General features: G+C 56.5%; 2 protein-coding genes across 2 annotated transcripts in view; both read left to right on the top strand.

Annotated features, from left to right (window-relative positions):
• RAB10 (RAB10, member RAS oncogene family) overlaps positions 1-11,786 on the top strand; it is a 36,960-nt gene extending 25,174 nt beyond the window's left edge. The window contains exons 3-6 of the mRNA XM_085057268.1: positions 6,472-6,610; positions 9,082-9,171; positions 9,925-10,026; positions 11,357-11,786. Coding sequence (XP_084913394.1) covers positions 6,472-6,610; positions 9,082-9,171; positions 9,925-10,026; positions 11,357-11,440 — 415 coding nt within the window. The 3' untranslated portion in view covers positions 11,441-11,786. The remainder of the gene's footprint in view (positions 1-6,471; positions 6,611-9,081; positions 9,172-9,924; positions 10,027-11,356) is intronic.
• Positions 11,787-16,415: 4,629 nt separating this feature from the next.
• On the top strand, positions 16,416-23,200 carry GAREM2 (GRB2 associated regulator of MAPK1 subtype 2). Its single transcript, XM_085057263.1, has 6 exons — positions 16,416-16,610; positions 17,971-18,111; positions 19,578-19,708; positions 20,144-21,250; positions 21,851-22,014; positions 22,100-23,200. The coding sequence occupies exons 1-6, from the start codon at positions 16,499-16,501 to the stop codon at positions 22,950-22,952; spliced, it is 2,508 nt and encodes an 835-aa protein (XP_084913389.1). The 5' UTR covers positions 16,416-16,498; the 3' UTR covers positions 22,953-23,200.
• The last annotated feature ends 256 nt before the right edge of the window (positions 23,201-23,456 follow it).

Here is a 23,456-nt window from a genome sequence, read left to right as displayed (position 1 = left end):
AAATTGAGACATTTAATGCATATATAGACGAAGAAGCTGTAGTGAAGCTGTACAGATTGTGGAGTTCAGTGCCTTAGGGAAGTGAAGAGGAGTTGGGTGAGCTAAGATTTATACAATGGCAACACTTAAAATGTCACAAAATCGGGGAGTTGTGGCCTGAATCTGCTGTTTGTTCCTGCCAGGTTCTAATTGCACATTTGAAATGAAACTTGGAAAGCAGAAAATGAATCTCCTACAGCAAAAAGAAAAAAATTAAAGTCAATAAAATCTCAGCATTGTTCTTCCAACTTTTCCTGTAGCAGGAGTTTAGCCCAGCAGTCTCAGTGTCTTGTGAAGGTGTTTAGTGCATCTCTGTTTCCCACCTGCCTTTGAACTCACCCCACACTTGCAGGAGCTGTTCAAAATTCCCAGAACAATCCAAGGCAGCAGGGCATGGATTGAAGGTAGAATTTCCCATGTAAACCTGAGGCTGCTCTGGGAGCTTTCCTTGCTCCAGAGGATGGATCTGCCCTGTTAAACCTCCTGAGATTCCCATGGGCTGCTCCTGGAGCTCCTCCAGCTCCCTGTGGCTGGTCCTGTCCTTCAGGTGTGACAACCACACCACAGTTTTCCTCCCTACACAGCAGGACAGCTCCTTACCTCTCCCTGGCTCTGGAAAGATTGCCCTCGTGACAAATCTCACAGCCATGCCTGACCTCTGAAATTTATATTTAGGAGGAAAGCAAGAACACAAAGGTCAGGGTGAATTAAACCCTGCCTGAGGTGAGAAGCAACTCGATACTCAGTAGCTGTTAAAATTGGGGAGCTGCTCTGTCAGGATCAGGCTGGGATTAGAGTGTTTGCTGTTGCTCCAAATGTAAATGTGAATGGGAGGAGCAGGATGGAGGACTGAGTTTGTCTGGGTCATTTTCCAGCTCCTGTTCAGGAGAATTGCTGCTGGGACAGTCACTAGTCATGGGTCTAGTCCAGGATCTGGGAGAAAGGAATTAATGTGGATTTGGGAATAGAAACACTTAGAAAGGGTGAGACCTGGAGGGCTTTACAGTGTTGAATATCTGGAATAATATTAATGCTGTCATGGGGCAGAGAAAGAATGAAGGACTAGAGTGAGAGATCCAGGAAAAGATGGTGCTGGATTTGGGAAAGCACTGAAGGACTTCAGGGAGACAGGGTAATCAAGCTAAAAATTGAGTGTGATAATCACACATTCAGGAATTCAGGTAGAGTTGCTTTGAAATGGAAACTGAAAGGCTTTGGCATCCTCCAGTTCCCAGAAGTCATTAATGGAATGGAGCCATTGAGAAATGAAATGGGATTTTCCGGATCGTGTGGGCAGGAAGGGAGTTTGTCAGTCCCACAGAACACAGGTTTGATCAGCACTGCCTGGGAAAAAAGGGACTTTCTTAGGAAGAACAGCTAGAAAGATGAGGATTGTTCAGGATGTCAGAGCACATCTGTAAAATCCTGGATATCCTGAGCAGGAGGGAGGGTCTGGTAGAACTCCCTGCCTTTTCCAACACCAGGACATCAGAGTTCTGGAAGGTGGCATGTAGAAAACACCAGGAAATGAAGTTATGCTGGGAAACTCCACATGCAGATGTCCACAGATGGGTTCACAAGGGATTTCACAAAGGAGCAGTGTGTTTTGCACTCTTAAATCCACACAGGGCATCCCTGGCTCCAGAATTCCTTAACCTCTGGGAAATGGAAGCTGGAAAACCTCTGGCTTGCCCAGGTGCAGCTCTGAGGTGCTTGTCAGGAAGCACAAACAGCAGTTGGGTTTGTCATCCAGGGAAAGCACAGGCTCAAAGGAGTGTTACTGTCAGTTAAAAATCGAATTTTTTCTCTTTTTCCTGCTTAGCTGCTCCTCCAGCTCTCCTGTCTTCAATGACATTTGTGTGTCAGCCTGTTTTCCTACACTCTTCCTGACTGATCCCAAATTTTAGAAACAGCTTTACGTTTTTGGTGTGCAGCTCTTACCTGTGTGGAGGACCATAAAGTGACATTTTTCTCTCAGTGCATCTCTGCTGGCAGCCCATTTACATGGCCAGAGAAGTGTCCTCAGAATCTTTAAAATTCTAAAATTTCTAAAATTTCCAAATCTAAAAAAGTAATCCCCTGTCCTGGACCAGCTGTGCAGCTGACAGCAATGTGGTGTAGCTATCCCAAGTCATTCCAGGTGTGGAAATTCCCTGGGATGTGCAGGTTGTGGCTTTTAATGAGCTGTGTGGTGACCAGCCAGAGCTTCCCACAGCTCCACTCCCCAGGTGCCATCAGCCTCATTAATTCTGCAATTACCCCAGCAATGTCCAGGAGTTAATTCTGTTTGCTGAGGGCTTTTGAGACTCGAGGTGGGAGATGTTCCTCTGGCATGTCAGTCCTGTAAAACAATTGGATAATTCTCATTATGGATTTTTTTCCTGGCTGAGTATTATTCAGGAAAACTGAAATTTGCCAGTTTGAAGTATCTTACAGAGTATCTTATAGAATTCCAGGATGACTGAGGCTGGAAAAGCCTTCCAGAGCATGGAGGCCAAGCTGTGCCAAATCCCCACCTTGTCCCCAGAGCACTGAGTGTCACATCCAGGCTTTCCTTGGACATTTCCAGGAGTGGGAACTCCAAACCTCCCTGGGTAACTCCTTCCAGTGCCTTCTCACCTTTTCCATGGATCCAGCCAGTCCAGATCCCTCTGCAGAGCCTCCCTGCCCTCCAGCAGATCATCCATGGAGCTGTTGAGCAGCACTGAGCAGCACTGACCCACTGCTGCTCATTCCCAGCTGGATGTGCTCATCCCCAGCTTGATCCCAGCCTGGAGTGCTGAGCCATGGGCTGGACAGAGGAAATTTGGGAAGGGAAATCCTGGCAGTCATTGCAGCTCCTGGTGTTCCTCAGTCTCTCCAGTGCACTACTGGGCTGCACAGTCCTGCAAATACTACAGTAAGAAATAATGGGACAATAAAATTCCAGTAAATCCCAATAAAATTCTTGGGATTATTTTGCTAAGAATTACATGGTTTAATATGTTGAAGACCATTTTGAGCCATGTGTGCTGGGAAGATGCTCACAAATCATCAGATCTAATCTCTTCTTGCTGCAGCCATGTAAATCTTTCATCAATAAATCATCATCCATTTTAAGGTTTCTTTAGTCTCTGCCAGGTCAGCTGGAAAGCTGTCCCAGAAATTCCTTTCTCTCCGGGTTAAACCTCTAATATGATACAGCTTATGCATATTTTAATGTTGGCATGAGAATCATTCCAATAGATTTTTCACTTTCCTTGAGCTTCTCCTTCCCCCAGTCCCACAGGACAGCCTTTGTTGAATATCCAGCTCTCTCCATTTCCTTGGCTCTTTTAATAATCCTTGCCCACACTGGGAGAGTGAGGCACCTTCCACACCTCTGTGTCCACACCCAGAGCTTTGGATGCTGATCCCAAATCTGTCCCAGAGGTTTGAACAAAGGGATGGGGAGCCAGGGCAGCAAACAGGAGCTGTGTGCTCTGCCTGGCTCCTGCCGTTTGCCCAGGGTGGATCCAACACTCGTGGGCACTCAGAGAGCCATAACTCATTTCCTCTGTTTGCCTCTAATCTCCCATCCATTAAGAGTTATCTCTGAATAATGAATGGAGAATCCATTAACCAGGGGAAAGGGCAGCTGTAGTATTTATTTAAAAAAAAAAAAAAAAGGAAACACTCTAAGTTCTTAGCTTCTTCCCTCCCCAGCTTTCTTCTCATCCATTAGCTGAGCTCCAGTTGCCAGAAAAAACACTGGAGGAGTTAACCAGGGGAGTCAGTTGTAGGATGTGACAAGCAGTGAGTAGCAGCTCCCTGCTGCCGATGCCAAGCTGTGTAAAACCACTCAGAATTGTTCCTGGGAGGGCTGCTGGCCGTGGCAGGAGGGAGGACTCACACATCCCAAATGTCTGGAGGGGTTTCTAAGGCTTTTCCAGCACTGTCCTGTGTGGTAGGAGCAAGTGGGAGGGAGTAACCCAGGGAAGATGCTGGCAAGTGGGGGCAGAACTGATGTGGAGAGAAAATAATCAGGGTGTGAGTGGAGATCCATGGAGATGTTTTGCAGGAGTCTGTCCTGAGTGAAGGAAAGGATCCCACTCTCTGGGAAACATGAAACCCATTAATTAAAGGATTAAACTCTCCCAAATTACTTCATAGAATCCCAGAATGGTTTGGGTGGGAAGAGAACTTGAAATCCATGCCACTCCCACACCTTCCACTATCCCAGGCTGCTCCAAGCTCCATCCAGCCTGGCCTTGGACACTTCCAGGGCCTCTCCACCCTCCCAGGGAAGTGTTAACAGCTGGAATAAGGGGATGGACTGTGGATCTTGTATTCAAGATAAGCCAGAAAAGGTGAAGCTGTCAAGTTTAACTCCTGTGGTTATAATTCCAGCTGCTCTCAGCTGACTGGAGAAATGTCACTGGAAAAAGTCCTGGGAAATTCAGTGCAGCCAAATGCCAGGTGTGGAGTTCAGAGCAGTCTGCTCATGGTGAGGGCAGCCAGTGGGATGAGTAAACAGGAATGCCAGGAAATATCCCAGTGTGGGGCTGGTGAGGCTCCAGCTGGAGTGTCCTGGGCTTTGCTGAGAGGCAAATGGGAGAAGTCCAGAGGCAGTGGGAGCTGAGGCTGCCCCTGAGGCTTTTGGCCCCTGAGTGCTGGGGGAGATCTCCAGCAGCACATCAGGGGTTTTCAGGAATGCTGTGGGGATCCCTGGGTGGTTTGTGGAGCTGGGAATGGAGTTGATTGCCTCCTGAGGCCACAGCCAGCCAGCCAGGCCTGTCAGGCCATCCCTGGCCAAGGATGCCAGGCTTGGAACCTCCCCAGTTCCTCCTGCTCTGCTCTTTGCCCTCATCCTGGTGTCCCCAGCTCTGGGAGCAGATGGAGATTGGCTGCTGTGTGTTCTGGAGCAGCCCTCTGGGGTCAGAGCCAAATGGAGCTGACAACACTCATGGAGATGAAAATTCACAGAGCTTTTCCTCTGCATCCCAGAAACTCTTCCTCCTTGGCATCTTCAGATCTCAAGGTTTTCTTTACTCCCCATTTCCAACTGATCCTTGGCCAGAAATCAGAGGTGTAAGCAGTTGGGTTGGCAGCTCTGGCCAGTGTTGGTTCAGCTGTAGGTGACACTGCTGGGGACAGCTGGCATTTCACTGCACTCAGTGCCTGGCGCTGGCCAGGACCTGCCAAGGCTTTGGGACCTCAGGAACACCTGAGAGGGAAATGACTTGAGCTCCATCACCTTTCTGAGGGCACTGGTTGTGATCCAGGAGCTCACAGTGGGTCAGAGGGGCACTGAGCCTTTCTGGAGTGGTTATGGACAATGTGACCTCCATTTAGAGCAGGTTGAATTTAGAGCAGGTTTGAATTTGGTGTCTTATAGCACCACTGAATCCCAGAAGGGTTTGGGTTGGAAGGAACCTTAAAACTCATCCAGTGCCACCCCCACCATGGGCAGGGACACCTTCCACTGTCCCAGGCTGCTCCAAACCCTGTCCAACCTGGCCTTGGACACTGCCAGGGATCCAGGGGCAGCCACAGCTTCTCTGGGCACCCTGTGCCAGGGCCTGCCCACCTCCCAGGGAACAATTCCTTCCCAATATCCCATCCATCCCTGCCCTCTGGCAGTGGGAAGCCATTCCCTGTGTCCTGTCCCTCCAGCCCTTGTCCCCAGTCCCTCTCCAGCTCTCCTGGAGCCTCTTTAGGCACTGGAAGAGGCTCTAAGCTTTCCCTGAATCCTTCTCCAGGTGAACACCCCCACATCTCCCAGCCTGGCTCCAGAGCAGAGCTGCTCCAGCCCTGGAGCATCTCCATGGCTTCCAACAGGTCCTCATCCTTCTGATGTGAACAATGTCACTGAAATTTATCTGTAAACCTGCAATCTCTTGGCTTTATGGCCTCTGAAAGACTGCAGAATGTGCAGTTAATTCTTCCTTCACTATTCTCAAATTAACTCTCAATTAATTCTCAGTATACAGCTAAATTCTCACCTTCCTGCCATGCGGGTTTGCTTAACCACAACTCACCCATCCCACCAAAGATCCCAGAATGAGATGGGAAAATCCAGCCTGTGGTTAATGTTTTGTGATCAGTTTTCAGCATATTGATTATCTGTCATTTAACAGCACAGAGCACAGAGCAGCTTGCTGATGTTCCACCGACTTTGATCAAAAATATCAGGAATATACATTTGTAAGATCAAGTTAAAGCTTCACAAAACTGATCTGAGAACAAAGTTTCTCTCAGTGTTAAGTCTGAATTCCAGAGAATATTGAGTGATCATCCCCCTGGTGGCTGCTGGCATGGAAAGCCACCCTGTGGGTCATGGTGGTGGTGACAGGACAGTTGGGCTGCAGTTCCAAACTCCTGCAGAAGCTCTTGCATCCCTTGGGAGCAGGAGGTGCCTGATGGATCCATCATGGAGCTGCTCCCTGACAGGAGCTGTGGTGTTTCCCACAGGGACACAGCAGGACAGGAGAGATTCCACACCATCACCACCTCCTACTACCGAGGGGCCATGGGCATCATGCTGGTGTACGACATCACCAACGCCAAGAGCTTCGAGAACATCAGCAAGTGGCTCAGGAACATCGATGAGGTGAGTGACAGTCCCAAACCTGAGTGCTGGGTGGGGACCTCTGACCAGGTGAGGATCCCCAGAGCTCAGCTGGCATCACTGACCCAGGGCTTTGGGTGTCCTGTGTCCCCTCTGCTCTCCCTTCAGCTGTGCCAGGAGGGTTGTGACGTTAAACAGGAGCTTGTGGTGTCCTGAAATACCCAATGTGTACATGGGGAGTACACTGGGAGCTGGGAAGGGTAGATTTGGGAGCAACTGCCAGCACACAGTGAGGGCAGAGGGGCAGCACAGGCAGAGAATCACACAGAATCACAGAATCACAGAATCACAGGGTTGGAAAAGACCTTCAGGACCACCAAGTCCAACCCATTCCCTAACACCACCTCAACTCAACCATGGCACTGAGTGTTACTACTCATAGTAGCTGTTTCTTGAGTGTGACTGTAAATCCTCAAAGATAATTAACCATCACCATCTCCACTCCTTCAAAACTGAGTCATGAAATATTTGGAGGTTTCTCCTGGCTGGTGCAGGTAGCTTGGCTCCTGCTGCTGGGAATGTTTGGGTAGCTGATTGTTGCCCTTGGCAGAGGAAAACCAGGACAAGAGGAGGCTGGAAAATTTCAGGCAAAGTCAAATGAAGCAGAAGGAAGTGATGTGGAAGCATTAAGTGCCTGGATCCCCAAGAGTTCATCCTGCAGGAGTTCTGAGATGGCAAGAGAGGAACACTACTGGTAGTTCTTGGGTTTGTTACGCTGTTCCCATGTGGAATAAATGTTTGGATTTTCCTAGAAAGCACGGAGATGGCTCTGTGGAACTGAGCACAGCTCAGGGCTGTCAGGCACTGCTCAGTGGGGAAAGCAGCACAGCAAAACTGGGGTGTTGGGAATTTCCCAGCATGAAAAGTGGGAAATGATTGTGTTTATGGAAAGGTGCCCAGTGTGGTGGGAACTAGAGAGGGGATAAGGCAGCACAGGAAGAGACTTGGCAATGAGTTGACTCTAAACTTGAAACTGAGGTCCTTGCATTCTGCACTTGCTTTGTTAAAAACCTGAGAGGCGTTCAGGTGAGTGATGGATGTCATTGGTACCATCAGGGCTTTTGGTGCCTTTGTGTTTTCAATCTGTGCCACACAAACTGGGCAGCTGAGTTCAGGTGCTCTCTGGAGGCTGCTCAGGTGGTTTTATAGCTCTGTGGCTATAAAAGGGATGTTTTATTATAACGAGAAAAGCTCAGTAATGGGGTGTGTTTGGAGAAACCATGGAGTGAGTTGGGAAAATCCCTTGGAGATCACCAAGTCCAACCATCCCCAGCACTGCCAAGGCCACCACTGACCCATGTCCCCAAGAGCCGCATCCATGTGGCTTTTAAATCCCTCCAGGGATGGGAGCTCTACCCCTGCTCTGGGCAGCCTAGGGGGGAAAAGCTTTTCCCAAATCCTTTCCTGGCAGCTTTCCCCAGCCTGGAGCACTCCATGGGATTAGTGTGACCCCAAAGCAGGACCTGGCCCTTGGTCTTGCTGACCCTCAGCCCATGGATCATCCAGGCTGTCCAGATCCCTCTGCAGAGCCTCCCTGCCCTCCAGCATCTGACCCAGCACTGATTCCACTGCTGCTCATTTCCAGCTGGATGTGCTCATCCCCAGCTCTGCCTGGGCCCAGCTTGATCCCAGCCAGGGTTATCCCAGCAGAATGCTCCTGTCCAAACCGTAACTGCCATTTTCTCCAGGAGAATGCCATGGCAAAAGTGCCAAGGGTTCACCAAAGCCCAGGCAGATGCATCCACAGCCTTTCCCTCATCCACTGAGGTCACCCTGTCATGGAAGGAGATCAGGCTGGTCCAGCAGGAGCTGTCACAAGGCCAGGCTGGGTGTCCTGCACGTGCTGTGTGGTCACATTCCAGGTGATGTGCTCCAGGCTGACAGGCTGCAGTTCCTGGGCAGCCCTTTTTGGAGCTGAGCATCACACTGGCCAAGCTGCAGTGAGATGGGACCTTCCCAGCTCAGCAGGACTGATGCTAAATGATTCCTGTCCTCCCTCAGAGAGGCCTGGGCTGAAGGGGATGGGATGGATCTGAGATTCCTCATTCCTGCCCCAGCACCATGAAGGAAACACCAACCCCTCCCTGTTCCCTTTGGAGACCCTGCTCCACTCCTTGGCTTCTGTTTCCCATCTCTCCCACATTTCTCTCTTTGAGTTCTACCTCCCTGTTTCCTCCCCAGTCCCTCTTTCTCCACAGCTCATCCCTCACATTGTGCAGTGGCAAAGTGGGGAGGAGAAAACCATTAACCTCTTAGGAATTCATTAAGAGGCTGGGCTTTAATTACAGCTGGTTCCTCAGCCACTGCAGTGCATGAAACTCCATTGTGGGCAGCTGTGGCTGTCCCCAAATTCAAGCTGTGGGTGGTGGCCTGGCCACACCAAAGTGAGGCAGATATTTCAGATGTTCTGGGGGAGATGTGTAACCCTGAACTCTGTCCCTGTGTCCTTCCAGCATGCCAACGAGGATGTGGAGAGGATGCTGTTAGGAAACAAGTGTGACATGGAAGATAAAAGAGTTGTCCCTAAAGCAAAAGGTGAACAGGTGAGTGTCAAACAAAAACTTCTTCATCCAAATCAGCAAATCACTGCTGGGACTTCCCATCTGCTCCAGGGAGCTGGGATGTCCCTTGGGATGTGCCAGGGAATGAACACAGCAGCTGGATTTGCTGATGGGTTTTAAGTTCAGGAAATGTTGGTTCAGAAATTGCTATGGATGGGATGAGTTCAGCTGTGCTTTTTCTGCTTCCTTTGATAACTCAAAATTCCCAGACATCCTGAAGTTCCTCACCGTGTGACAGTGTGTGGTGTCCATCCTCTCACACCCAAACAGAGATTTGGGATTATTTAGTACCCTTTAATTGTTCTGAATTGTGAAGTTCTGAACCTTCTTCTGATGCACCTCACCTGGTTGGGGCTGAGTCACAAAATCCCAGAATGAGGTTGGAAAATCCCTCTGAGACCACTGAGTCCAACCTGTGCCCAATGCCCACCTCATCCCCAGCCCAGAGCACTGAGTGCCACAGCCAGGAATTCCTTGGACACCTCCAGGGATGGAAACTCCAAACCTCCCTGGGCAGCTCCTGCCAAGGCCTGACCACCCTTTCCATGGAGAAATTCCTGCTGATGTCCAACCTGACCCTTCCCACCTGGTCACAGCTGGGCTGGTGTGCAGTCCAGCATTCCCTGCTTTATAAATGCTGCTTCTCCCAAAGCCATGGTGGCACTGCTGGAATATCCCCAGGAGCTCTGGGAATATCCCCAGGATGTCTAACCTCCCTCTCTCTCTTTGCTGCAGATTGCCAGGGAGCACGGTATTAGGTTTTTCGAAACTAGTGCAAAAGCAAATATAAACATTGAGAAGGCATTCCTCACATTAGCAGAAGACATTCTTCGAAAGGTAGGTGCTCACAGCATTCCTGTGAAACAAATATCCTGCAATTCCACCTCTCGTTGCTTTGGTGTTCACCTGAATTGTTGCAGTGTTTGGTTTTGCTGTGCTGAGGCAAAGGAGTCCCTGGAGGAGCAGGGCTGAACTTCTGAAGCTTGTTTGGTGTTTAGTTGTTGTGGGGCTGCTGCCTACAGGGAATAATACCCACCAGAGCCCAGGAACTGAAATTCCTGCTTGTTTGGCCCTTCCACTCATGGCTGTGTGTGTGCCTGGAGTTAAACCATTGCCATTGGTGTGGAGAGAATTGTCCTTTCCTGTCACCATCCCTGTCACTGCACTGACAGCTCGTGAGGACCTGGTGGGAAGAGTTCAGCTGTGGTTGGTGGGACAGAGGAAGGAGCTCTGCCACTCCCAGCCTTGTTCCCAGGAATCATTTCCCAGCCTCTGCCTTTCCTTGGAGGTTCTGTTGCACCAGTGCTTGGCTCCTGTTGCTCCTCTCTCCCATGGGAATGCTGTGGATAATGTCACCCAGTTGTCACTGTAATCACTCATTTCTTAATCAGTTTTTGACAAGCTTTGTGTGAGGGATGGGGTGAAAACCCCTGGCCTTTGGTGGACAGGAGGTGGGGCTACAAACCATACTGACCTTTGGGCCTTAAATCTTCATTTTTGGCCTCTGTAATTATCTGGGGGGTTCTTTTGCAAGAGAGTTAAAAAAGGACTGTGGAGGCTGAAGTGTGGTGAGGGTTTAGGTTCATTTCCAACCAGCTGGAAGCAGATGTTGGTGTTGGATCAAACCCACTGGAGTGGGGTTTTGGCTTTGGTGTCACCAAGTTCCGTCCTGTGACAAGGAGGAACCTGTGTTGTGTGTCCTCTGCCTCAGGAGCTGCTGTCCCAAGGAGCAGGGAGCAGAGGCTGGGAACAAACCCAGTTTATCCCTAAAAACTGTGGGGTTTGGAGGTCATTAGTTCACATAATCAGAGTTCAGCTTGTGTTGTTTGTAGGCTGGGATTTCCTTACTCCACCAAACCCAGCAGTGTGCAGAACCTAAAATAGTTCCAGTTGACTTTGGGGTGGTCCAAGTCCAAGCACTGGGTTTTTTCCCAGCTTTCCAGTTGTTTATTTAAAACAAACCAACCAAAAAAAAAACCCTTAAGCTGTTTTTTCACATTTGTGCTGGAGAGGGGGGAGGATTCCCTGCATTTCTGTGGAGCTCTTTGTGCACAGTTGGTTCCCAATATCATCTGGTGATGTCAGTCTGTGCGATTTGCCAGCTCTCCAGCTCAGAGTGTTTTCCTGGGAATCTCCATCTAACTCTGTTCACTTGTTTTCCTTGCAGACCCCTGTAAAAGAGCCCAACAGTGAAAATGTAGATATCAGCAGTGGCGGTGGGGTGACGGGCTGGAAGAGCAAGTGCTGCTGAACCTTCTCCTCTCTCACCAATCGCCATCCACCGCCCCTTTTTTCTCGCTGCAAAACAAACCACTCTGCCCGTTTTTTAACCTGAAACCAATGTTTTTGTTCCTCATCTTAACGAGCTCCTGCCTCCCCTTGGTTTTCCGGCTAGGACAGCTTTGCCTACTCCAGTTTTCTCAACACATGTATAGGAAATTCATCTCCGTGACTTCATTTCCATGTCCCTTGCTCAACTCACCACTACGTTTGGGTTGTATTATAGTCCCGTCCCTCCTGCCATTAAACCCCAGAGCAATCATACTCAACTCTCTTCTGCAAATTGTATAAGAATAAAGGTTAGAATTAACAATTGATTTTGTACAACAGTGGAATTTTCTGTCATGGATCATGTGCTTGAGTCACCATATTCTCTAGATGCATCAGCAAGAGCCAGGAAAAACTCATTTTCGCCTTGAGTCCGTGAGTGGGGTTTCTTTGTCCTGTGCCTTATGTGGAAAAAGGAACTTTTATTTTCACTTTTCTTTTCTTTTTTTCTGGTGGAAGCATGTGCAGGAGACATCCCATCCCCCGTGCCATTGAGTCCTGACCTCTGTAGTGGTTGCTTTCTGTACCGTTGGTGTCATGCATCGAGGACAAAGGGTGGTGCAAAACAAAAGCAAACTCCATGTAACCTGCTGTGTCTCCTCTCGGCGATCCTGCCGTTCCCAACTCTTCCTGCTGCCATTTTCTTTTTTCTCACTTTGCCGCTCTTTCCTCCTCTTTTTTCTTTTTCTTTTTTTTTTTTTTGCCTGCATGCCGCTTTGATTTGCATTTCTCCATGGTGTGATGTGTTAATGGAAAGGATGGCAACGCGGTGTGTTTGCCAAAAAATTTAATACAAAGCACTGATTTAGCTTCCGAGGTAAAAATGTTGAGATTCCTACTAACCCCCCTAGCCCTGTCCGTCACTAGTGATTCCCTCCTCCCGCCTAGCCCCAGCCTTTCCCCTATGGAAGAGTTATTTGCATGCACTAGTTTCTATGGAGGGTGATGTGGTTGTCTACTTTTCTGTGTATGAATATAACATGGATTCCCAAACTGACAGCAGTTCATTAACACGAGCTCCCAGCCTCTCTCCCCTCCTGCCGCTCCGAGGGCTGCGTGAGCTGAGCAGAGCCGCTTGGGAAGCCAAGGAGAGGAAAGGAAAGGAAACCAACCAGCCAGCGGGCAGATTGATTTATTACCTCCCTGGAAACTTGCCATGTCCAAAGCCACGCAGGGCCAACCCCACCCCGGGTCTGGGTGATCCACCCCGGGGATGGAGTGGCTTTTTCCTGGAATGGAGTGGCTTTTCCAGGGATGGAGTGGCTTTTCCAGCGCTGCTTGCCGCTCCTGCCGCTGTCAGCAGGCTGTGCTGTCCCTGTCCTGCTGCAGGAGTGACCCAGCACTGCCTCTGCCGGTGCTGAGCTCACCTCCTGGGCAGTGTCTGCGTGGATCCTTTGCCGTGGGTCCCTGGCTGTGGATCCCTGCTGGTGAATCCCTCACTGTGGATCCCTGCTGGTGAATCCCTGCTGGTGAATCCCTCACTGTGGATCCCTGCCCCCACACCCCAACCCCACACCCCACCCCAACCCCACATCCCTGCTGGTGAATCCCTGCTGGTGAATCCCACCACCCCGCAGCCTGCCGAGCCCCAGCTCTGCTCGCAGCCCCTGAGCCTCTCTCCATCCCGGCGCTGGCACCAGGACTGTCTCCGCCCCGCAGCCGGGCTAACGCTGAGTGAATTCTAATGAAATGACGGTGTTTTAACGTGGAACTCCTCGTATCCGGAGCGGCTCCTTCCCTCCCTCCCTCCCGTCTGGGGACTCCCCGAGGTGTCTCCCTGTCCCTCTGTATTTGGCATTTTGTCCCTGTGTGTGTTAACCCTTCCCTTTCAGGCGAGTGGCTGGTGGGGTTGGGCTCAGCGTCGTTCAGAGTCCGGCCGCTTTTGGTTGAATCTGCACTTTCTAACGTGATCAAAAAGGGAAAAAAAAAGGCGAAATCTACATCGAGGGGGGTTTTGTATAATCCTTGTTTTAAACGTGAGCTTTTTATTTGCTTGCAGGGGCTCTGCTCCTGTGTGTAACCCCTTAGTAGACGCTGTGCTCGTTGCAGGCACAGGTAGAGCCCAAGCCACTCGCTGGTGCCACTCGCTGCCACTGTCCCCTCGTCCCTCCCCGGTCAATAAATCTGAACTGTTTCTATCGGGTCTATTTTCTGTTCCTGTCCAAGCTCGAGCTGCACCCGCGGGCTCAGGCAGGGCGGGGCCGGGAGGAGGGAGCAGCACGGGTCAGTGCCGATGCTGAAACAGATAAAAACCCCTAAAAGTAATAATAATAACCATCATGTCGGAGGAGTTTGCAGTAACGTGATGTCTGCTGGTATCTAAACTCCCTGCTAGTTCCAAACTAACTGCTTGTGAAACCTCTGCTTGGAGCCCCAGCCCAGCCCTGTGGAGTAGAGAAGGGCAGCGGGAGGTGACAGCAGCCCCTCCGTGTCCCCAGCCCTGCCCGCGGAGGGAGCTCAGCGCTGCCCTTCTGTCACAAAAAAAGTGTTAACCGATGAAATTGGTCCTGCTCAACCAAACCTGAGCTTGGCTCTGTCCCACGGCCGTGTCACACGACGCTTCGTGCCCTCGGACGGTGGAATAAAACAGCATCAAGGTCTTGGATTAATTCCCATGCCGACAATTTTTTACTTAATCTTTTAATATTTTTGCTACTCCACTCTGGCTTTTTATTTAAAACACATTCTTTTGTACCACTTACTGTATCAAATTGTATAAAAGATCACTGTCCCATTCTTGGTCGTACCAAGAGCAAATAAAAGCTTTTATAAACTTGCAGTGGTGACTTCCTGGGCCCCCTTGAATTCCCTGTGGTGGGAGTGAGCCCAGCCCTGGCTGCCCCTGGGGGAGGTGGGATGAGTCCTCCCCAAACTTTGGGCCACCAGAACCAGTTTGGCTGGGGCTAGAGCTGTTCCTCCTGCCTTTTCCAAAGGTGCTGGAGGTGTTTTCCAAGGACAGGATGGTGGGAAGTGCAGTGAAAGGTCCGAGGTGGAGTCTCTGTGGGTGGGAACAGCTGGCCTGGGGGTGTGAGGTCTCCTTGGGGTCCTGCCTTGGATGGGAACCAGGGGTGGATCTTCCAGCTCTCTGAGAGCCCCACTGCTGTGCTGATGTCCTTCCTGCCCTTGCCAGTCCCTCTGCCAGCTCTCCAGCCCCAGAGCTGGGTGTTCCTGAGTCTCCTGCAGCCTCTGGGGGGTCAGGATGTTCCCCCAGAAAAACCCAGTGAGGGACATCCCAGGGACAGCAGAGGACACATTTCAGCTGCTGTGCTCCCACTGCCACGGTGTCCCCAGTGCCACAGTGTCCCCAATGTCACAGTGTCCCCAGTGTCACAGTGTCCCCAGTGCCGCGGTGTCCCCAGTGTCACAGTGTCCCTGCTGCCATGGTGCCTTACACACACAGTGTCCCCTCTGCCACAATGTCCCTGCTGCCACGGCGTTCTGCTGCCATGGTGTCCCCGTTCCCATGGCACCGGTATCCGGGAGAGGCTGCTTTGTGCGGCTGGTGGGAATAAAACCGGCACTGTGTCATGGCCTCGGCAGTCCTGCGAGGGGATGAGGCTGTGGGGAGAAGCTCAGCGATCCCAAATCCTCCCCAGTCCAGGAATTATCCGTGTGCTGCACTGAGAAAGGGAATTCATCCGGCCCCGGGCTGGGGGCTCACGGCTGTACAGCCATCCATGGATGGAGGGATTTTGGGGGACCTGGCAGGGATTGTCCCCCATGGATGTCATCCAGCAGCTCCCGGTGTCCTGCTTGTCAGTGGGGACAAGCAGTGGGGTCTTTCCCCATCCTCCTGCTGCTGCTGCATCCTCCTTGCTGTCCTCATCCCAGCTCCATCCCCATCCCAGCTCCACCTCCATCTCACCTCCATCCCCACCCTGTGTCCATCCTATCCCTGCTCTGTTCCATACGTGTTCCTTCCCTGCCCCTATTCCTTCCCTACAGCTGTTCCTTCCCCATCCCTGCTCCATCCTATCCCTGCTCCTTCCCTGTTCCTGCTTCATCCCTTTCACTGTTCCATCTCTGCTCCATCCAATCTCTGCTCCAGCAGCATCCCCCTGTGCGGGGGCAGGGGACAGACGCGGTGACATGTCCCCAGGGCTGGGCACGAGCCTTGCACGTACTTGCTGCTTCCTCCACTCCTTCATCCTCCTCCTCCCAGTCTGCAGCTGCCCAGGGAGTGGGGATGGAGCCGATGAATGACCGGGGCGGGGTGGGGAGGGCCGGGAGGAGATGCTCCAGAGCTGCACGGGGGCTGTGAGTGAGCGAGGGGGACACACCGGGTGCAGTGTCCCCAGCTGAGGGTGGCCGGGAGTCCCCCGGGTGCGGAGTCCCCGCTCGGGGTGGCGGTGCTGTCCCTGCCAGCGGTTCCCCCTGCCTGTGATGTCCCTGGCACCCTCTCCCGGTGCCATTCGTGCTCCGGGACGGTGCCAGCCGGGACACTGGGCTGTGGGGCGGCATTGGGGTCCCCCGCCTGTCCCCCAGCGGCCCCTCGTGTCCCCCGCAGCCTTCGCTTGGCACCCCCGGCAGCTCCGGCAGCGGGACGGCATGGCTGGGGGCTCCCCGGGACTCCCCTCGCTACCCCGAAACCCGCAGGGAGCCGCAGCTGAGCCTCCCGGGATCCCGAGGCGCGGGAGCAGCGCGTTCCCCCCGGGACACCCCGGAGCTGCCCGGCGGGGGATGCTCGGGCCGGGGGGATGCCCGAGCCGGGGGGATGCCCGGGGTCCAGGGGGATGCCCGGGGGCCAGGGGGATGCCCGGGGGCCAGGGGTGTCCCGCACCGCCCGCCGCCTCCTCCCTCCGCCCCCGCCGGGGGGGTTCCGCCTGCCGGGGCGGGCGGGCAGGAGGGGCCGGGGGCGGGCGGGGGGCGGCTCCTCCTGCCCCGCTCCTCCTGCCCCGCTCCCGCCGCCCCCCGCCCCCGGCCCCGGCCCGGCGGCGGCGGCGATGGAGCCCGGCCCGGGGCCGGCCTGAGCCGCGATGCGATGGAGAAGCTGGCGGCGGGGCTGGCCCGGCTCCGCTGGAGCCCCGCGGCGCTGCCCCTCGACGCCATCGTCAGCCAGTGCCGCCTGCCCACCCTCGTCTGCCTCGGGCAGGGTGAGCCCGGCGGGGGAGGACACGAGCGGGGATGAAGGCTGGAGGGATGAGAAGGAGGAGGAGGGAGGGAGGTTGGAGTGATGGGGAGGAGGAGGAGGGTGGGAGGAAGGCTGGAGGGACCAGGGGAGGGAGGGAGGGAGGATGGAGGGACAGAGAGAGTGAGGCTGGAGTGATGAGGAGGAGGGAGAAAGGATGGAGTGATGAGGAGGAGGGAGGGGTGGAAGGCGGAGGGATGGGGAGGGAGGGAGGAAGGCTGGAGAGTGAGGAGGAGGAGGGAGGTTGGAGTGATGGGGAAAAGGGAGAGACGAAGGACGGAGGGACCAGGAGGAGGGAGGGAGGAAGTCTGGGGGGACGAAGAGGAGGAAAGGAGACTGGAGTGATGAGGAAGAGGGAGCGGTGGAGGGCAGAGGGATGGGGGAGTGAGGAAGGCTTGAGAGTGAGGAGGAGGAAGGGAGGAAGGATTGGAGGAAGGGATGGAGAGTGAAGGCATGAAGAGGAAGATAGGAAAGATGGAGGGGTGAGGAGAAGGAATGGTGACTGGAGAAGTGAGGACGAGGAGGGAGAGAGGAGGGCTGGACGGGTGAAGAGTACCCTGGAAGAAGCTGAAAGGAGGAGGAGGAGGAAGACTGGAGGGACCAGGAGAAGGAAGGAGTCTGGAGTGCTGAGGAGGAGGAGGAGGGAGGGAGGGAGGAAGGCTGGGGGCAGGTGAGACATGACCACGCTGCTGTCGCGGCTCCAGGGATCCCTCCGGCCGGGGGGAGCTGAGGCAGGGGGGTCTGGGCTGCCCCTCCCGGGGGTCCCTGGGCTCCTCCTCTGTGGGGATGAGGGGGGCTGTGGAGCCCAAGCTGCCCCCACTCCCCCGAGCCACAGCCCAGCATTTTCCCCACTGCCACCCTTCCCGAGTGACACTCTGGAGCTGCTGGCTCCAGGCTGGCAGCGGCTGGGAGCCACCGTGTCCCCTCACCGCCCTCCCTGGGGCACGGCCTGGCTGGGGGGCTTGGCTGTGACCCCCTGCCCAGGCTGAGCGCGGAGCAGGGGATGTGGGAGTGCAGGGGGACCCTCCGGAGCAGAGCCCATCCCGGGGGCAGGGTGGGTTCCGGGGGGCCCTGGCGGGTTCCGGGGGGCCCTGGGGAGTTCCGGGGTGCCGCGGTTGTGGAAGCTTCCCGGCGGCCCCGACTCAATAAACTTCTTGTTTGCGGCGGCTGCAGCTTTTCAGGGGGGACAAAGAAATAGTTTCCTGGGCAACTGGCGGCTCTTGGCAGCAGCACCTGCTCATCCCTCGTTCCGTCCGTCCGTCCAGAGGCGCCGGGGGGGGGCGGGAGGGGGGCCTGGCGGTGGTGACAGCTCTGTCCCCCCCCAGGTGAGCGCGTGGAGGGGGTGACAGCCCAGGACGTGCTGCTGGTCCACTCGTGCCGGCAGTGGACGACGGTGACAGCGCACAGCCTGGAGGAGGGACACTACGTCATCGGGCCCAAAATCGACATCCCGCTCCAGTACCCAGGTGGGGACCTGGGGACAACGGGGACAACGGGAGTGGTGTCCTTGGGCCAGCAGGGCCGGGAGCTGCACCCTGACCCGCTGGGGCTGCTCCAGTAAGGTCCAGTCTGGGGTGGGAGGTGCTCTGGTCAGGGGGCTGCAGAGGGGGCTGGCAGGGATGGGGATAGGGATGGGATAATGGGATGGGATAATGGGATGGGATAATGGGATGGGATAATGGGATGGGATAATGGGATGGGATGGGATGGGATGGGATGGGATGGGATGGGATGGGAATGAGGTTGGGATGGGGACACGGGCAGGGATAGGATGGGGATAAGGATAAAATGGGATAGGGACACAGGTGAGGATGGGATGGGATGCACAGAAGGACAAGGATGAGGACAGGGTAGGATGGGATAGAGCTGGGAATGGGAGAGAGATAAGCATGGGATGGGGAAAAGGGACAGGGATGAGCTGGGATGGGATGAGGAAGGGATGGGGACAAGGGAGAGGGATGAGGATGGGCCGGGCTGGGCTGTGGAGGAGCTGGGCTGGGATGAGGATGAGGATGGAGATGGGTTGAGGCCGGCAGTGCAGACGAAGGTGCTGAGCTGCCTCTGCCGGCAGCCGCCAGAGCCTTAATGACCCCTCTAAGTGCTCCATGGCGGTAATGAGTCCTGCTAATAAATAAATAATGGGAAATGGAGCGGGGGAGGGGTTAATCACCCTTCCCACGGGGGATGGAGGGGGCTGGGCACTGTGTTAACAGCCTGCGGTGCCCCTGCATGTGGGGCTCCAGCCTCGGTGTCCCCAGAGCCGAGCGGGGGACAGCCGAGTGGCAGCTCTGGTGGCACCGGGCACGGCAGTGCCCCAGCTCCGCCACCCGGGCGCGGTACGGGATTAATATTCCCCTCAGGTCCGAGCCCGGCAGTCGATGTCGGTAGCAGCAGCTTTGCCGTGGCTGTAGCTCCTCCGCTCCTGCTCCTGCCTTTCCCTGCTGCTGCTCCCCTTCCCAGCTCCCCTTCCCGGTGTCTGTCCCACCCGAGGAGTGGTTGGAATGGTGTCACCGTGCCCCGGCAGGGCTGGGACATGTCTGGGGGGTTATGGGCACCCCTTGCCATTTGGGCTGCTCTGGGCGTGTTCTTCCACCCACAGGGACACTTTCTGGGGGTTCCCCGCAGCTCTGGGGGTGCCGAGTGGCATTGCTGGGACACCCCGTGTAGCCTCTGCCTTGTCCCACCCGGAAACCCCCCAGGTGCTGCTGTGGGGGTTGGAGGGGATGCTGTGGGGTCTCCTTGCAGCACTAAGACACTGGCAGAGCCCAAGCAGTGTCCCCAGAGATGCGGTGGGGACCCCAAGCTGCCTCAGGGGTGGCTGCCCTGTCCCCGTGAAGGGCTGTGCTGGCCCCAGGACAGGTGACAACAGGACACCAGGACTCCTGGGAGGAGTTGCTCTCCTCTCACCTCGGTGGCTTTTGGCGTTGTCCAGGGAAGTTCAAGCTGCTGGACCAGGATCGGGACCTCCGCGAGCCTGTGCAGTACTTCAACAGCGTGGAGGAGGTGGCCAGCATCTTCCCAGATCGCATCTTTGTCATGGAGGCCATCACCTTCAGCGTGAAGGTCCTGGGGGACAGCAGGGGACCGGGCTGGGGCAGCAGGGGACACTGGGAATTCAGGAGACACCGGGGACAGTGGTGGGGCTGGAGGGGAACACTGGGGGGTAAGGGTGAGGCAACAGGGACTTCAGGGGTTGATGGGACATCAGGAGAGGACAGTGGGACAGCAAAGGGTGACACCAGGGGTAAGCGGTGGGATTTTGGGGTATTGGTAGGACAGCAGTGCACAGGGGTGGGAATAAAGGGGGGAGTGTGGGAAAGCTGGGGTTGGTGTTGGGACATCAGGAGAGGACAGGGGGACAGCAGGGAGTGGTGGTGGAGCATCATGGGTGGTGGTGGAGCGTCAGGGATGGTGGTGGGAGATCAGGGATGGTGGTGGGATGCCAGGGCCCGGGGCAGGGTGACCCCGGCGGGTGCCACGTTGGGCTGTCGCGGGCAGGTGGTGTCGGGGGAGTTCAGCGAGGACAGCGAGGTTTACAACTTCACGCTGAACGCGGGGGACGAGCTGACGCTGATGGGGCAAGCGGAGATCCTGTGCGCCAAGACGGTGAAGGAGAAGTCGCGCTTCAACACCCTGCTGCGCAAGCTGGGCAAGGCGGCGCCGGCGGCGGGGGCGCGGCAGGTGAAGGGCAAGATGCCGTGCCTGATCTGCATGAACCATCGCACCAACGAGAGCCTCAGCCTGCCCTTCCAGTGCAAGGGCCGCTTCAGCACCCGCAGCCCGCTGGAGCTGCGGCTGCAGGAGGGAGAGCACACCATCCGCAGCATCATCGAGAAGGTGCGGCTGCCCGTCAACGTGGCCGTGCCCAGCCGGCCAGCCCGCAACCCCTACGACCTGCACGCCATCCGCGAGGGCCACTGCTACAAGCTGGTCAGCATCATCTCCAAGACGGTGGTGCTGTGCTGCATCCTGCGGCGGGACGAGCTGGTGCCTTTCCACTTCCTGCTGCTGACCGACATGCCGCGATTCCAGCTGCCCGAGGGGCTGCTGGCCGGCGATCCGCAGCTGGAGAAGCTGCTGCGGGACAGCGCCGCGTATTGCCACGACCGCTTCAACCCCGACGAGTACTCGCGGGCCGTGCGGGAGGCCAAGCCGGACTTTCTGGAGGAATGTGCCAGCCCGAGGCGCCTGCGGCTCTGCCTGCCCGCCTGCGCCCGCGAGGAGCTCAGCCAGCCGCTGCAGCGCCTGTCGCTCTGTGCCTGCGGCTCCGGGGGTCCCCGGGAGCCCCCCGCCCGCTGCCAGGCACCGCGGGGTCTCGGCGGGGCCACCCTGCGCCCGCCGCTGCCCGAATTCCCCGACCCCGACCGGGAGTACATGACGCCCGACTGGGCCGAGCCCGAGTTCAGGACTCAGGAGCCGCTGGAGATTCCCTACGAGGAGCTCTGGAGCAATCCCAGCCCGGAGGGCTGCTGCGAGCTGGGCAGCAGCGGCGGCCGGCCGGACCTCGTCTCGTTCGGGGCTGTCACCCCGCTGGGCTCCCCGCACCGCCCCGGGGACGAGCCCCGCGGGGACACCCCGCCCCCTGTGCCACCCAAATCGGAGGCGGTAAGAGCCCGGTCCTGTCGCCAGGGATGGGGAATGACACCGCTGGGGTCCTGTCAGCCACTCTGTGGCAAGGCCAGCCCCATGGCAGGGCCAGCCCGACCCGTCCCCAGGCTCCCTGTCCCTGTTGGGATCCCTCCCCAACTCTGCCTGGTCACCCACATCTTCAGACCTCAGCTCACCACACCATCACCAAATCCTCAGGGAGATCATCAAACCATGCCACCCCCGATTCCCTAGGACTCTCCACCGCCACTGAGCACTGGAATCCTCGGGGACGCTCTTGTCCCGTGGTGTCCCTGGTTTCCCAGGGCTCTCTGCACACCTGAAGCTCTTGGGCCGCCCAGACCCATGGGATACCCAGATTCTCTGGGCTTCCCTACACAACGGGGTACCCAAAATTTCAGGCTCCCGTTCACCACGGGGTACCCCAATATTTTGGTCTCCTCGCACCACGGGGTAGGGAGTTCCCAAATCTCCTCCCTGACACCCAGAGCTCCGTGGGTCGGCAGGACCGGCTGCCCCCGAGCTCCCCCATCACCCCCTCGAGCCGCGGGACCCCCAGCTCCTCCTGGGACCCTGACGGCTCTGCCCGCATTGCAGGTGAAGGAGGAGTGCCGCCTGCTGAACGCGCCCCCCGTGCCGCCCCGGGGCAGTCGCCCCCCGGCTCCCTGCAGCCCCCCAGCCCCCCTGCGCTGCCCGAAGCTGGCTCCAGCACCCTCGCCCAGCCCCAGCCTCTCCTACTACTCCTCGGGGCTCCACGACGGGTGAGTAGCTCCGGGGACACCGGAACGGGTGGGGATGGGGGGACACAGCCGGGGGGTGATGGTGACACTGCCCTCGCTCCGGCAGGTCGGCCCCGCGGAGCGGCAGCGGTTCTCCCTCGCCCGACGCCTACTCGCTGTACTGCTACCCCTGCACCTGGGCAGACTGCAAGGCCGCCGAGCCCCCCGGGCGGCCGCTGCCCCCCGCCCAGCCCGCTGCCAGCTCCTGGTCCGACCCCTGGGCGTTCCCCGAGCCGGGAGCCGGGCCGGGCAGCGGCTGCTCCACGCCGCTGCTGGGATCCGAGCCGCCCCTGAAGCCCTTCCGCAGCTGCCCCCGCCTCAAGCCCCCGCACCCCCAAAAGCGCTTTGCTCCCTTCGGGGCGCTCAACCCCTTCGCCGGCCAGGCCGAGTGGCCGGAGAGCCCCGAGTGGCCCAAAGCGCCTTCGGCCCCGGCCGCTCCTCCCTCCTCCTCCTCGCCGGAGCCCTTCGCCCCCGCCGAGGAGCCGGCGGCCCCCCCTCGGCCCCCCAAGGGCTTGGACGGGGACGGCATCGTCATCCGGGGGGCGACCCCGCTGTCCCCAGCCGTCCTGCGCGGGGCCGAGGGCGTCACCCGGCTGTACCTGGCCCAGGGTGTCATCGAGGTGCCACCGGCGGCGCGGGGTGACGGAGGGGCTCCGCCGGCAGCCCCCCGGGCCAGCGGGGACAGCCCGGCCTGGCTGCCCCCCGCCGACCTGTCGGCGCTGTCGCTGGAGGAGGTGTCCAAGTGCCTGCGCTTCATCGGCCTCTCCGAGGACGTCGTGAGCTTCTTCGCCCGTGAGAGAATCGACGGCAGCATCTTCGTGCAGCTCAGCGAGGAGATCCTGGCCGATGATTTCCGCCTCACCAAGCTCCAGGTGAAGAAGATCATGCAGTTCATCAAGGGCTGGCGCCCCAAGATTTAGTGCCACGCTGGGGACTCCCTGCGCCGGGAGGTCCCCAAGTCACCTGGACCACGGCTGGGGTTTGCCCTGCTCCTGTCCCTCTCCAATGCTGCAGGTTCTTCTCCCCCATTGCCCAGCCCTCCCCCCTCCCCGTTTTAACACTGGACAGTAATTTTGGCCCCAACGGGCTGGAAAACACTGGATTTTGCGTCGACTGGTTTAACTTAATCCTTGTGGATTAGCATAATAAATGTACGGGAGAGTAACAAGCCCCTGGAGAACCTTGCTCGGGGAGGAGGGAAGGGCCACTGCTGGGGACAGAGGCTCTGGGGGTCTCTCCCCTCCTTGCTGACCCTTCCCCCTGCTCGGGAAGGGATTCAAGTCCTCCCTGCAAGGGCAGATGCTGTCAGAGCTGTTTCTGGGGGGATCCCAGGGGCTGCAAGGAACACCTCCAGGCCTGAGGGAGCCCCAGGCACATCCCTGCATGCAGCAGCATCCCAGAGCAGGGGGCAGGTCCTGGGAATG

Source organism: Lichenostomus cassidix, chromosome 3 (genome assembly GCF_008360975.1).
Source record: "Lichenostomus cassidix isolate B80296 chromosome 3, HeHo_3.0, whole genome shotgun sequence".
NCBI classification, from domain to species: Eukaryota; Metazoa; Chordata; class Aves; order Passeriformes; family Meliphagidae; genus Lichenostomus; species Lichenostomus cassidix.
Note: the sequence above shows the minus strand (reverse complement) of the source record. Positions and strands in the feature narration are given on the sequence as shown.

Bases quoted from the DNA above. Each gene is read 5' to 3' on its own strand.
- GAREM2 (XM_085057263.1), top strand. From the start codon at position 16,499: ATGGAGAAGCTGGCGGCGGGGCTGGCCCGGCTCCGCTGGAGCCCCGCG. The intron at 18,112-19,577 runs GTGGGGACCTGG...GGCGTTGTCCAG, and splicing joins CATCCCGCTCCAGTACCCAG to GGAAGTTCAAGCTGCTGGAC. The intron at 19,709-20,143 runs GTCCTGGGGGAC...TGTCGCGGGCAG, and splicing joins CCATCACCTTCAGCGTGAAG to GTGGTGTCGGGGGAGTTCAG.